At 51.8% G+C, this 14,823-nt stretch overlaps 1 protein-coding gene and 1 long non-coding RNA gene across 4 annotated transcripts; one reads left to right on the forward strand and one right to left on the reverse strand.

The window, feature by feature from the left end:
- Positions 1–226: 226 nt before the first annotated feature.
- Positions 227–4,488, reverse strand: GJB2 (gap junction protein beta 2). 3 transcript variants are annotated; one of them, XM_082364983.1, is made up of 2 exons: positions 4,290–4,488; positions 227–1,313 (listed from the first exon to the last, which is right to left on the reverse strand). In XM_082364983.1, exon 2 carries the CDS (start codon positions 1,289–1,291, stop codon positions 611–613), a length of 681 nt encoding a protein of 226 aa, XP_082221109.1. In that variant the 5' UTR covers positions 1,292–1,313; positions 4,290–4,488; the 3' UTR covers positions 227–610. The 3 variants fall into 3 exon arrangements, with proteins under 3 accessions (XP_082221109.1, XP_082221108.1, XP_082221107.1); XM_082364982.1 differs by having other exon boundaries at positions 4,294–4,487; XM_082364981.1 differs by lacking the exon at positions 4,290–4,488 and adding an exon at positions 2,261–2,421.
- Positions 3,662–7,667, forward strand: LOC309615423. Its single transcript, XR_014236814.1, has 2 exons — positions 3,662–3,758; positions 7,305–7,667. It is a non-coding gene; the product is annotated as an uncharacterized lncRNA (long non-coding RNA).
- Positions 7,668–14,823: the final 7,156 nt, after the last annotated feature.

The raw sequence follows: 14,823 nt of genomic DNA on the forward strand, positions 1-14,823 counted from the left end.
TTACACATCATGATCTGAGCCTTCGAAATTAGAAGACCCTTCCCTTTACATATCATGATCTGAGCCTTCGAAATTAGAGGAACGTACAATGAATGGTTCCTTGTAGATCAAAAGAACATATCTCATTTAAAATTTTCACTTAAAAAAGTATAACAGAGTTTGAAGCATTAGGTAACCTCGTCCACTGTTAAAGACTAAAACGTCAAAGCAAATAAAAAACCCAGTATTCTCATGTTTACCTTTAATTCAAGGGAAATGGCAAAGGTAGCCCTAAGGGGATCAAGCAGACCTCAGCGTCGTCTTCAGGCCCTGGCGTTTCTCTCCTTTCCTCAAAGAAAGGAAGACAAACGCCGTATCCTTTGTCTGAAATAGGGAAGTACTGTTGGCTCGGGCCTCACCGGGCCGATTTCAGAGAGCAGCAGAGGCTCGGACACTCGCAGGAGGGCAGCCTCTGGGGGCAGCTGGGGTCGCACGTGAGACCTACAGGGGGTCAAAGGCGGCCTTGAAGACGAGACGCTGGACCTGGGAGACGCGGGTGACTGTGCCCCACAGCTGAGCACAGAGTGCCCCATCCTCTCATGCCCTCTTTTATCTAAAGCTGGCTACCGTGTTACACTGGTTTTTTGGACTTTCTGGAACAATATCTAATCAGCAAGTAACACAATTCAGTGACATTGAGCAGGATGCAAATTCCAGACACGGCGATCATGAAAACCGTGAAGACGGTCTTCTCCGTGGGCCTGGACACGAAGCAGTCCACCGTGTTAGGGCAAGGCCACGCGTTGCATTTCACCAGACGCTGCATGGAGAAGCCGTCGTACATGACGTAGAAGACGTACGTGAAGGAGGCCTCGAAGATGATTCGGAAGAAGATGCTGCCAGTGTAGGTCCACCACAGCGACCCTTCGATTCGGACCTTCTGGCTTTTGATCTCTTCGATGTCTTTAAATTCACTCTTTATCTCTCCCTTCATGAATTTCCTCTTCTTCTCGTGTCTGTAGTGGGCCACGTGCATGGCCACCAGCAGGGCCGGCGTGGACACGAAGATGAGCTGCAGCGCCCAGAGCCGGATGTGGGACACGGGGAAGTAGTGGTCGTAGCACACATTCTTGCACCCGGGCTGCAGGGTGTTGCACACGAAGTCGGCCTGCTCATCTCCCCACACCTCCTTCGCGGCCACCACGAGGATCATGACGCGGAAGATGAAGATGACGGTGAGCCAGATCTTCCCGATGCTGGTGGAGTGCTTGTTCACGCCCCCCAAGATCGTCTGCAACGTGCCCCAGTCCATCTTCTCGTCCGGGCAGTTTGCGCTGGAAAAGACAAAGTGACACCACATGGAGGGGACCAGGCAGGACCGGCTCGTGGGGGGCTTGCTGGGTCCGGGCAAGTGAGCGCCCAGAGATCCCTTCCCGAACAAATGCCAGTTCTCACACTACCTCACCCAACAAGAGGAAAACAAACCAACCCCTTCTGGCCTAGGGTTACCCGTGTAGTGCGCAGAACACCTGGAACGCGTTCTCTAGTAAAGAGGGGTATGTTCAGCTGAGTAGTGCACCCGGTCCGTAGCACACAATCAACACGTGGGGTGGGGCACCCCGGCAAACATGCGCGCCGACGCAGGGCCCTGCTGGAGGCGCTGACCGAACCCCTGAGCGGGTCCCCCCAACCCTCCGACGGCATTCAGCGCTCCCAAGGGCTTGTTCTGGACGGAACCCTGGCCTCGTGCCAGCCGGGGACGACCTCGCCTTCAAGGCCGAGAGGCCAAGTCTCCCGGCAGCACCTCTTTCCTTCACTTATTTCAATTCATTTTCATGGACGTGGGATGCAGCAGTGAAATGATTGTCCCCAGTGGTAAAATCCACGTTTCATGTTTCCCAAAGGGCTTCACTTCCTTTCTCTATATGAAAGGGGGCAGGTTAGAGATGGTCCTTCCATGGAGAAGAGTCCCTGTGTGCGTGGGTTTTTGTGACCGTTCTGTGTACAGATTGGGGTCCTTGCTGTCCTGTTGGGACTGACCGATCGGTTAGTACTCAGGTTTGAAAAGTGTTGCGACGGTGCATTTTTATCATGGGCTATGGTTTTAACTTAGAAGTGTTTCTAAAGGGGTGCATCGTAAAAAAAAAAGTGACACAGTTTAACTCGGTGATTCCCCAGGGACTGGCCCTAGCAGGCATCCCTCCCGGTACTGAAGGTCAGTACCGACGCTGCTGGGTGATGTGCTGCCTATTGAAGGGACCTGGGACGCCTGTGCGCTCACCTTCCACCAGCCAGTGGCCTCTTCATCCCAGGGTATGAACGGTCTTCATGTACTTAGAGTCACACCTGTCTGTCTCAATCAAGCCTCTTTTAAACAAGACCCCACCCTCCACAATCTGATGAGTAATCTGCGTCCACCCCTTCCAAACTGGTTCTCAGTCCTCCTGCTTCTCTTACTTAAAAGCTTAGTGCTCTCCTTACTCTGAGCAAGTCGGGTCCTGTTTCCCGATGGGCTTCCCGAGCAGGCTGGGGAGAGTCTGATCGCCCTGCTTGCCTCTGGGGCGCTGCTGGGGGCACCGAGGTCTGGCTGAAACCATCCAAGGCCACCTCGTTCAGAGGACACAGCAGAGACACGAGAAGGGTCAGGGCAGGAGAGCTACGAGCGTTGAGACATCCTCGTGAAATGCTCAGCCAGCTCAGCTCGAAAGAGAGAAACATCACTGGGAAAAGGTCTGCTCTGGGCTCAGCCCTGACCCTTAAATACAGACGGTCCAGGAGGCCTTAGGTTCTGCACCTGGTCCATCCTGCCCTAGCAGCGTGCTCAAAGCTCTTGTGAAATCAGACCCTCCAGTTCTTTGCTGGCACTTACTAAGTGGAAACAGGACACTCACAGAAACAGACCGTCTGGCGTGTATCAGTACATCTGGCTAAAAATCTGGGGTGAGGTCAGTGCCAAGTGCACGACCCACACCCCTCAAACCAGTCCAGTCAGCAGCGGCTGAGAAGAAGACAGTTCCAAGTAAACCCTATACTGTTGTTGTTTAAAGCTCCTGGTTGGGCTGCAGCTACCTGTTCTAAAGATCCTTTAGGAAGAGGAGCAAATTAAAGTTGGATTCCGATGGGCTAGGGTAATAGGGAGAGGCGGACCGACCCAGCGGGATGAAACTGCTCTCCACTGTGAGCGGCGGGGTTGTGGGGTGCTGGCCCCCGCCCTTCCTGGCCGGCCCACACCTGCGGGGGTGGGGTCGGGGGCAGGGGAGCTGGTTCTGTCCTGCCGGGAGGCTGCTGGGTGAAGCACTAGCTTCCAGAAGGGGCAAAAGGGATCCCTTACCCTTAGCTTCGCAGTCCTTACTTCTGCTGATGGTGGCCCTTTGGCCCACAGACCCCCCCCCACCCCCGTCCCCCCCGTGTCTGTAATTGTGACCGGCCGCACACTACTTCCGACCCCGACTCAAAGGGCAAATGGGGACACGGCTGTCGCCACCCATCTCGAGAGAGTCCCGGGGGACGGCCGCAGGGGCCAGCTCTCAGGAAGCTGGAGGACGGGTTAGGCTTCTTCCCTGTCCAGTAGGGGACGTCCAGGGCCGACGCAGCCGGCCCTAGAGCACGGCTCCCCGGTTTGTGACCGGCGCCCCGAAAGCCGCCCCCCACCCCGCCTGCCCCCCGACCGCACCGCCCCCTGGAAACGCCGCTCTCGAATTTGCAGGAGAAAAACAGGCAACCCCAGCGCGGACTCGATCCGGCTGTGCGGGGCGGCAAAGCGGCGTCAGGAGGCAAAGGTCAGTTTCCTCCAGGTTAAGCTTCCGCTTAACCCACGGGATGGACTTCCCTGTCTGAGCGAACCCTTCGGCCACGTCGAGGCTCCTGGTGGAGAGGCTCCTGGTGGAGAGGCTCCTGGTGGCGGCAGGCGAAGCGCGCCGGCGTCTGTGCCAGGCTCTCCCCGGAGGAACCAGGCCGACCGCCAGGCGGATCGGCGGCCGCGCACCTGTCCGGCCCTCCTTCCCCGCGCGGCCCCGGCTCCGGGCCAGTCCGCGCGCTGCGCACCGCGGGGTCGGCCGGGTCCAACCCCAGACTCGGCCCGAGGAGCTCCCGGCCAGGAGCTCGCGATCGCCACCCGCCCTGCGCCCCAGCGCCGCTGTCGCCACTGCCCGGGACCCGGCGGCGCGGGGCCTCGGTGCGCGCCGGATCCAGCCCGGGGGACCCGGGTCCCTCCCCGAGGGTCCCACAGCTCCAGGCCTCCGGGGGTCTCTCCCCGCCGGGTCCGCAGCCCCCAGCCGTCCCGAGGAGCCGAGAGTGGGCGCCAGCCTTACCTACTGGAGCGGGGCGCACGGGCGGGGCGGACTTCCCGGGGTCTCGCGGAGCGCGCGGCGGGGCCGGAGCGGCGGCGGCGGCGAGGGGTCGCGGGGGGCGGCGGAGGCGCCGCTATCGGTTCGGAGTCGGGAGAGCGCGGCGCACTGGGCGCTCGGGCCTTGGACACCTGTGCGCTCGTCGGCGCCTTTTAACTGCGCCCGGCACCCCGCCTCTTCCACGGAGCTGTTGAGAAAGTCCGGGAGGGGGCGGCTCCTCGGCGTCCGGCCGCCCCCAGCGCCGCGGGCGGGGCGCACCAGCCCCGGGTCCTCAGCGCTTCCCCGTGTCCCCGAGTCCCCCGAGCACCCCGGATCCCCGCGCCCCCAGCCCCCCGGCCGCCCGGGTCCGAGCGGGGCGACGCTGAGCCTCGGCTCCCTGCGTTTTTGGGGAGAGGGTGAGGTTAAAGGATCGTTGTCGTTGCTGTTGTTGTTATTTCTACTTGGACCGGTTCAAGAGTACTGTCGTAGTCAAAGCTCTGGTTTAATATTTATTTTTAATTTTTTCTTATTTGAAGAGTAAGTTCAGGCCGGAGGTCCGGTTCCGCGCGAGGCTCCCCCCGCGGCACCGCGGTTGCCCTGGGCCGGTTCCCTCCTGGGAATGTGGCTTCACGGTGGGCGAGGAGGGGGCACCGCCGGGCTTGGCCAAGGACCTGCTCCTTTCTCCCCCAAACCTCGCAGGCAAACTTAACGAACGTCTCCTTGAGTTCGTGTTTGATTCGATCACTTTCAACTACGTGCCAAGGGCCGGGGTTGGACGTGGTGAGGACACAAGGCCGGCGCCAGGGACCCTGCGCGCTGGCCCAGCCCTGCGCCCCATCAGAGGGTGCCCCCGGGCCCTGCCCACGTCCTCCTCCTCCCACGGCTGAGAAATCGCAAGGAGGCTACTCAGTTCGGGGTGGGGGCCCCCCCTTAATGAAGGCTACCGACCCCTTCCCCTGCACACACGTCTGGAAGGGGCGCGCTTTGGGGATTTCTGGATGAGGCTCCCTGGGAAGCTCGTTCCTCTCCCGGAAGCTGGATCTCGGATCACAAGGTTTCATTGTTCACATGTGGCTGGGTATTTTGCCATTCACAAAGCAAGTGGATGGAGAATTAAAATCGCAAGAGTGGGCCGCGTCTGGGGAACCGTGTCCCGCATGGGGGGCAGGAACCTCGCCCCAGGATTCCTGCAAAGAGGCCAGCCCTGAGGTGCAGGCGTGCTCGCTCCCACGCTTGGCTTCACTTAGGTCGGTTTTAAGTTGAGCAGAGATGATTCACCCTGACAGGGCAGATGTGGCCTTAGAAATGGGCTTCCCGTGATTGCGAACATTAGCGTAAAGGTACTGAATTTCCCTTTTAAAAGTTGCACCCCATCGCCACGGGCCAGTTTAGGCCATTCTTGCTGGGTGAACCTGAGTTTGTCCCCCTGTCACTACCCCACCTTCCAGCCCCAGGTCTTAGTCTGGGAAGGAGTGTCTGTTCATGAACAGACAAAGCCCTACAAGGCCCATCTGAGAGATGTGCTGAATCGGCTGGTTGGAAATTACAAGGCAAAGGTGGGTGGCCTGGAGGAACCATCCTGGCCTGAGCCTCCTGGGAGCTGGGGGGCGGGGAACGCCCTTCAGGTTGTCAGGGCATCGGTCTGTGGGGCTCTGGGGTTGGAGTGAAGGAAGTGTCCGGAATCTTTGCAGGAAGCTAGCTGGTAAAGGTGGTTTGGACATTGAAAGCTGACTCGCTTTCCCCCGCTGAAGAATTTCCCCTTGCCTTTTCCGTGTCTATATCATGATTGCAGGTTGCTGTTCAACTTCCTTTTCCTGTTTCCCCTTATTCTCCTGATTTGCATAATGACTGACAGTGTATTGCTGGCTAATTGAATGTCCTAGCCGCTCTATATTTTAGGATTTATAGTTAGAACCCCTACAGCTCTTAAGTCTTAACTACAACGCAGCACTTGATTTTCTTCTGTTTGGTGTGACTTCTGGTGTTTTCTGTGCACTGGTGTTTTCTTCCCAACCAGACTCGGATTCCGATAGGGCAGGAAATCTCATGGAGGTATTTCTGTGTCCTCCAGAGCAGAGGAGGGGAGGGAGGGTAAGATGGAAAAAGGGTCTCACGTCTGGACATTTGAAGTTATCGCCACACGAGCTTAGATGTATATGCACTTAGCAGATCACACCACAGATTAATGTTTTAAAAATCCTGTAATTATTTTGTGAATAGCACAATCATATTGCTGCATTATTTTTGGTTAAAAGCATTACTTTGTTATATGTAAACATTGAAAATAAGCCTCAGGGACTTCCCTGGTGGCTCAGTGGTTAAGAACCCACCTGCCAATGCTGGGGACACGGGTTTGATCCCTGGTCCGGGGAGATCCCACATGCCACAGAGCAACAAAGCCTGTGCGCGACAACTACTGAGCCCGCGTGCCACAGGTACTGAAGCCCACACGGAGCCTAGAGCCCGTGCTCCGCAACGAAGAGTAGCCCTTGCTTGCCATAAGTAGAGAAAGCCTGCGCACAGCAACGAAGACCCAACGCCCCCCAAAATAAATAAATAAATAAATAAATAAATTTTTTAAAAAAGAAAGAAAATAAGCCTTCATTTTCAGGTCTTCGTCTTTTAACATAACAGCCCCCAGAGAAGGCTGACCCGTCCTGCCCTGCTCTTCAGCCTCCCCAGCCCGATGGGCACACCTCTCCGGCCTCATTAACTAGGCACCAAGCAAGATAGAGCATAGTTTTGGACTCGGTTTTATGGAAGAACTCTGGTGTCTCCTGGGTATGTCTTGAGTGAAGCTGATACAGAGGACTGGCCCTTTTCAGGGAAGGTCAGCCTATCATTGAGTAAATATTGATGACTAAACTGGTAGGTATCTGTTACAGCTGCACCTGTCACCTCACAGTGTCAGAGATATGTGTGACTAAGGGTTTTACATATGTACTTAGTAGCAAGCAGACAAATCCCAGGCATTCAAAATTGAGCTGAACTTTTATGCAGGTATTTAAAGTGGTGCAGGGACATCGCTGGTGGCGCGGTGGTTAAGAATCCATCTGCCAATACAGGGGACACAGGTTCGAGCCCTGGTCCGCGAAGATCCCACATGCTGCGGAGCAACTGAGCCTGTGCACCACAACTACTGAGCCTGCGCTCTAGAGCCCACGAGCCACAACTACTGAAGCCCACGCGCCTAGAGCCTGTGCTCCGAAATGAGAGAAGCCACCGCAGTGAGAAGCCCGCGCACCACAATGAAGAGTAGCCCCCGCTCGCCGCAACTAGAGAAAGCCCACGCGCAGCAATGAAGACACAACGCAGCAATAAATAAATAAATTTGTTTTTAAAAATCATTATTAAAAAAATAAAGTGATGCCGTCGTCAGGCTATAAGGGGAAATGCTAATGTGTAAAGCTATTTGATATTTCAATTTGACAGTTGTTTTACAAATAAGCCAAAAAAAGCTGCTATTGTGCAAGAAATCAGTGTGAGACAAATCCTATTTCTTAATATATTTTAATGAATGATTGCCTGCCAGCTGCCTGATGGGGCAGCCCCTTGAGTTCCCCCTGGGAAGGATGGTCTGAATGTACATAAAGAATGTCTCAGTTAAATTTCTGACTCACAAATCATACGTGATAACAGAAGGTGATAGCAGAAATGTCTTAAGGCAAGAAGGGACTTATGAGAGAGAGGAGCCCCCGTCCTAACACCTGGCAGTCCGGGGATCATTAGAAGTCTCTGAGCCATGAGCTATGGGTCTGCAGCCACTTTCTTGACTTTGCTGTTGAAATATTAATCATATTAATAATTGGCAAAAAAGGGAAAATTCAGCCCTCCTCAAATGAGCAGATATCAAGAACCCCTGGAAGTCTCTGCATAATTTGTTAATAATGACTTACATATGATAATATCATTTTAAAGCAGGAGTGGCCTTTCACATTTTTGTGGATAATTATCACAGGAGAACAGTATTTCACAAGATTTCTCTCTGCACCTTTGACCCACACCCTCACGTTTGTATCCTGAAAATTGTTAATGTCAAATAATTGAGGGAAAAAGATCAGTTGTTACATTCCAAGTATGTGAAACTTTCAGATTTCACTAATTTAATTGTTCTTCCCTTCAGTTTCAAATTAAAGTCATAAAAATTCCAACTTTTGAATTTGAAACTGTTATAAGCCTTTCCGTTTTCCTCACTCTATTCTTATATTCGTACATAAAATATTTGGGGGAAATTTGAGTTGTTAGATGTGTTAGCTGCAAGGCCATGGTAAAATAAGTCGATTTCCTTGGCTTTACTGGATGACCATATGCTCTTACTGGCAAATACATCCATATAGCTCTTGTATGATTATTTAAGCAGACTGTGGAGAGATTACAAAGATGCTTCCAAATGTATTTGTATCAAAAGCATGTGTTGGTCAGAAATGAATTCAAAGCTATACCTCCCCAGGCAAACTGGTAGGGAAAATTGACTTCTGCTGAATATAAAAATTAAATTCTGTAAACTTTGGTGAGTTGTCAAAAAGGAAATTCTGCACAACTCATAAAGGAACAAAAGAGATTTCTACATTTTAGTGTGTTAGAACAATATTGTGTTATATATCATCTTGAAGAGCTTTTGGAATAAGTTAGGGTCTAGTAAACACTCATATTATGGGTTGCTTTAGTAAAAAAAAAAAAATTATAGGCATAGGTTTGACAAAGGGCTGCAGAGTAATGATTCCCTTGTTGGATTGCTAGACCACAGCGGCTTTTCGTGAAATGCTAGTGTGGACGATCCCAGGTCTGTCGCTGTCTGGAAACCACTGATTCCAGGGTCAGTTTTGCACCGACAAGCCCGGTCAGGTGGCTGTTCTCTGGCTTGGAAATTCTCTTTGGGAATTGGACATGGTGTCTTTGATCTTAGAATTCAGAGCTTGGTTTGTGTGTTAGCCATTCATCTAAACTTCTCCTTAAACTGTTTCAGAGCCCTTTCTACGTTGGGGGAAGAAGCACATACTGTACTGGTGTATAGAGTTCTCTGGTTTCACCTCATCCTTGAAACATCTTTGTGCTGGGAAAAAGGCACTTGCAATACCCAGAGTGCCCAGTAGATGGCACTGGGAAGACTAGTCAGGGAAACGGGACGATCGCCGGAGAAAGATGGATATTCTTGTCCTTGAGTGTTGCTTGTCACGACCTCGTTAATAGGCTGGGAAATAAATGTCTTTCCTTTTTTTCGCAATTAAATGAAATAGAATAGAATAGGAAATATCAGAACACACTGCTCTTAATAAGAGTTAAGTCGTGCTTCAGGAAATGTTTGTTTCGTGTGTGTTTTCATACTCACACGTGTGCTAGTCCCAGCGTAAAATGTCCTGGTTGCTGTAGACTTCTGTCACAAAACGTTGGAACGTCATTTCCAGGGCGAAAGCGTATCACTGTGGCCTCAGGAGAAGTGGTGTCACAGCAGGAAAGACACCCAGGCCCTGAGCGCGGCCCCTCCTCTGCCGTGCCCCCTGCGAGCTCACAGCCCCAGGACCCCCAGCAGCTCCCAGCTGCTGATGACCCCGGAAGATGCCTTCCTCCATCAGACTTGTTTCCCCGGGGCTCCTCTCTGGTCTGAGGATGTGGGTTCGTGGGATGGAGAAGCAACAGCACCATCTGACTGGGTCTTTTACTAACAATAAAATTATTTACCTTAAAGAGTACACATACTTAATGCTCTGATGTCTCATATGCTCAGGGTCACAGGTCGGCTATTTTAATGAGTTACGTATTTAATGTCAAAAGTGGGAGTTGGACTATTGTGGTTTGGGAAAGAGGAGACGATAGACAGATAGCCTATTGTTGTTTCTTTACTGCCTTTGAAATAAACCCTTGAGGGTGGAGCTTGGGCTCCTCTCTTTGGTGGTCCGGGGGCTCCGTACGTAGAGTGGACGGTTGGGGGAGGCGGTGTGGGTCAGCCTGGAGGGTCTCATCCTTATCTGAGGCAGCAACACCTCAGCCGCCGTCTGGTGGGAAGCAGCCGTCTTCCCTTGCAGGCTGTGTGACGTTGTGCACTAGGTTATTAGGATGCTATGTTTTCGGACAGCATAGCCTGCCTACAATTTACCAGAGGACAAAACAGACTTGCAGAAGTCACGTATTTGGACCACTAATGTAGACTGTGTAACTGATACACAAAACACACAAACATAAACGAAGGGGTCTCTGGGTATCATCCAAGGCAGAGGTCCCTGGGTGAATCGTTTACACACGACTGGATATTCTGAAGTGTGCCGAATGTTGTAGGTTTGCTTTATCACACAACTCTGTGAGAGCATTTTTACCCAGTCCGGCGCCCGCCTTGGACTCACTTTGCATAAAGGATGGAGTAAATGTTGGGGGAAGGAACAGCTGGAGCCAGAAATCGACCCACCTCCACCCTTGGAGGGAAGATGTGGTCCCAACATCGATGGTGGTTAAAACGACATCCCGGGCTCTGGACCTGCAAGAGGTACAGTCCCCTGACAGAGCAAACCGTGCCACCGGGCTGTCACCTCGTGATGGGCTTGGCTCCTGACCTTCTGTCTTTCTGGGGGAAGATAAGGAGAACCCTTTGAAAAGGAGGAGAAAGCAGATAGCGGCAGGAGAACAAAGCAAAAGAGCTGGCAGGAAAGAGGCGAGGACGCAGACGAGCGCATGGGGATAAAGACGGACAGCAGGTCCCGAAGAGTGTTTATCAGCGCCTTTAATTGTGGTTTGTCTGTGAGGAGATGAGGGCCTGGCCACCCGCAGGGTGTTTGCTGAGTGACCAGCAGGGCACCTTCCCCAGGGCGGGAGTTGGGGGGTGGACGACAGGCGGCTGAAAGGGCAGACTCTTGTTTTCGGTCCACGGGGGCTGCAAAGAGGAGAAGCAGGCCCTAGTGTTGGTGCAGGCTTTCAGCATCCTGCAGCCGTGACATAGCACTTCCAGCTGCATTTCCAGAGCGCAGCTATTTTCAAGGCTCCTGACTGAAATGCCGCGTCTGTGAGTGTTCCTGGAATCCAGCATGAGGCTCCCCGTGGAGGGGATGTTGGGGTGCAGACCCCCCCCCCCCGGAGCTGGCTGAATTAGACTGGAGCGGAGCTGGGAGGGTGTTCTGAGCGACACCGAGACCTGACGCTCCACGGGAAGGTGGGACCAGGCTGGCTGCACAAAAACCAGCTCAAGAGCTTCTTAAACATGCAGATTCCTGGGCTGTGGGACCAGACAGTCTGACCCAGTGGGTTTGGGAACCCATGGTCTGTGATATGTGTTAGTTTGTCCTCATGATTTTGTGGCTGGATTCAGCACTGTCTTGACAGACGTGCCACCGGGGAAACCTGGGATCCCGACCCCGCAACACTCACTCCACCTGAGGGCTGTCTGCCTCCTGTTTGGGTTAGAACTGCCGTGTCCAGGGTGGAGGCACAATGGGATAAAATCCCAAATCCCAGTATCTGGTGAGAAGGGGAGAGGCTGTGGCGTGTTGCCAGGAGGATCTCTTTGGTGTGAGTGCTGAACCCAGAGGTCCGTTCCTCACGACTGTTAGGCAGAATCTAGGCCATTCCCGGGTCCTTTCAGGGCTGAAGTTCAACCAGAAACAATCGATTCCCTTCTCAACTTAGGCCTTCCTTTTTCTGAACATTGATGATTTGGATACTGAAGACCAGAAGACAGACCAGAAGACACTGTCTCAGGTTTTATTAATATGTGGTTTTTAAAAATTAATTAATTCACTTATTTTTGGCTGCGTTGGGTCTTCGTTGCTGTGCACAGGCTTCCTCTAGTTGAGGCGAGCGGGGGCTACTCTTCGTTGCAGTGCACGGGCTTCTCATTACGGTGGCTTCTCTTGTTGCGGAGCACGGGCTCTAGGCGCGTGGGCTTCAGTAGTTGTGGCACGCAGGCTCAGTAGTTGTGGCTCACGGGCTTAGTTGCTCCGCGGCATGTGGGATTGTCCCGGACCAGGGCTCGAACCCATGTCCCCTGCATTGGCAGGCAGGTTCTTAACCACTGTGCCACTGGTGAAGTCCCTATTACTATGTTTTGGATAGAAACCAATCTCTTAGCTAATAAGCGGTGAATAAGGGTAACGCGGCATACAAAGAAATGATTACTTACTTACAGCTTAGTGCTAACTACAATTTAAAATACCACATTAATCCTGAATCCATAAATTTAAAAGTTATATTAGCAAAAAAGCTAGAAATAAATTATTTTAGTGTCTGTCTAATAAATCACACTCAGAAACGATTTAGGTTAACGAGAACCTTCATGTTCCTGAGGTTGATTAAGGATGGAGTCTCTGAGGTCTGCAGTATTAGTTTTAAAATGATTCTTGGCCGTGGTTTCGCAGTTAATTTAGTTCCTCATCGTGGTGAGTTTTCCCTGCTGTGCTCTGACATCTGAATGACTTCAAGGCGTTCTGTCACTTCTCCAACTTTTCCCTCTGACAATGACCTGAAAAGGCCTTGGGCAGCCATGTCTGCTGTAACATCAGCATTCACCTAAGTGTCCCTGGTGGTGGGGAAACCATAGCAACAGCAATCCTGGTGGCTGGGAGGTTGTTCCCTGGGCCTCGGGAAGCCACCTCAGGTCCCCTCGGGAGGCCACAGGGCGAGCTTCCCACAGCCCTGCCCTGGAGCTGGGGAGAGAGGACTGGTGACCAGGACCCCAGTGAATTCCACACCCACACCCACCGGTGCTCGCTGTGTGAAGGGACGTGTTTGGGGGGCAGAGTGAGCAGGTTGGCCCTGCTCTGTCCAGGAGCCCCCCCCCCCCGCCCCCAGCGGAGAAGCAAGGACCTTGGAGCACAAACACCACAGTGACCCTGGGGGAGGGTGTCTTGGGAGTGAAGACTTTGAACTAGTCCAGGAGGACGGGCTGGAGGAGGGAGCTCGTGCGACGCTGGGGGGAGGGGGGCGGTCGGGGGGTGGGGGTGGGATATATGCGGGAAGCTCAGGGACGGGGACGGGGAGCACAGAGACGCCAGTGAGAGAGACTGGGGCATAACGCTGATGTCACACCTGCTCTTGGTTTATAGCAAATATGAGGATGAAAGAACATGAAACAACACCATGAATACACAATCAGCAAAGTCTAGGCTGTGAGAAACTCTGGGAGACAAATGACCCAGATTCTAAGAAAAAAAAGTTGCAAGGAAATAAAAAGAGGTGGAGGGGAACCAGCAGCTTAAAGAGGCTTGAGAGACACGTGAACCGATCGCAGCGCGCGGATTTCAGCGATTCCGATCCAACGGCTATTTGAAAAGAAGGGAGTTTTCACTTCTGGGAAGATGGTTGATGTACTTTTTCCTATTCTCCTGGCCAAGTACAACTAAAACCCCTAGAAATTATATAAAAGCAAACAGCTCTGAAAGCTGGTGAGAAGGAAGCAGAACAGGCAGGGCCCTCGGGCAGACCCTTCAGTGCGGTTTCTGTCGGAAAGGTGAGGCGAGGCAGGGCAGACAGGCGTAGGGTTGGCTAGCGTCAAACATTTCAGCGACTTGTCTGGGGCCTGGCTCTGGGGTGATTAGGGCAGGTGGACAGCGGCCTGGCGTGTGAGAGCCCTGTGAGAGCCTGAGAGAGGAGGTGTGGGTGTGGGTTTTGGGTTGGTCGGTGGGCATATGAAAAGTACGCATCACAAAAGAGTTGTTTGCTGTCTCTAGGAATTAGCCAGCCCTGGGAGGGGCTGTCTCCCCAGTGTTAGTAAGGCCACAGATGCCAAAACATCAGGATAAAAAGGCATGCTTAATACATGGGCCATTAAAAAACCTCAGCACGTTTAAAATAGTTGAAATAATAGAGTGTGTTCTCTGATCAAAGTGGAGATCAATAATTATTAATCGATAATAAGTGGAAAGAAAGAAAACGGAAAAATTTCTGAACACTTGGAAACTAAAACACTGTTCTAAATAAACCGTGGGTCAATACATTGTATTGAATGAAAATAAAAAATCCAAGGTATCAAAATTTGCAAGACACACTACAGGAGTGCTGATAGGGCATTACAGCACTGAATGCAAACATGAGCGAAGAAGAGAAGACTCAAGTCAATAATCCACGCTCCCACTTCAAGAATCTAGAAAGAGTAGTGAAAAATAAGCCCAAAGCAAACAAAAGAAAGAAAATAATAAAGATAAGAGCAGAAATCAATTAAATTGAAAACAGAAAAAGAATAGAGCAAATTGATGAAACAAAGAGCTGGTTCTTTGCAAAGAACAATAAAATTGATGAACTTCTAGCAAGACTGACAAAGGGAGAAAAAAAGAGAGAGAGAGAAGACACAAATTACCAGTATCAGGAATCAAACAGGGCACATCACTACAGACCCTGCAGACATCAAAAGGATAATAAGGAGTACTATAAACAATTCTATACTTACAAAGTTTGCAAGTTAGATGAAATGGATCACTCCCTCAAGAAACACAAGCTATCACAATTCACCAAATATGAAATAGATAATTTTAAGATCCTTGTAACTATTAAGGATATTGCATTTGTAAAAGAGAAACTCTCAAGAAATGTCCAGACCCAG

The sequence above is a fragment of the Balaenoptera borealis genome (assembly GCF_965194805.1).
Source record: "Balaenoptera borealis genome assembly, chromosome: 18".
Taxonomy (NCBI): Eukaryota; Metazoa; Chordata; class Mammalia; order Artiodactyla; family Balaenopteridae; genus Balaenoptera; species Balaenoptera borealis.

Excerpts from the sequence above, each read along its gene's own strand:
- GJB2 (XM_082364981.1), bottom strand. The coding sequence starts at position 2,286 with ATGAAGAGGCCACTGGCTGGTGGAAG. Across the intron at positions 1,314-2,260 it reads AGGCCACTGGCTGGTGGAAG|CGCAAACTGCCCGGACGAGA; the intron begins GTGAGCGCACAG and ends TGTCTTTTCCAG.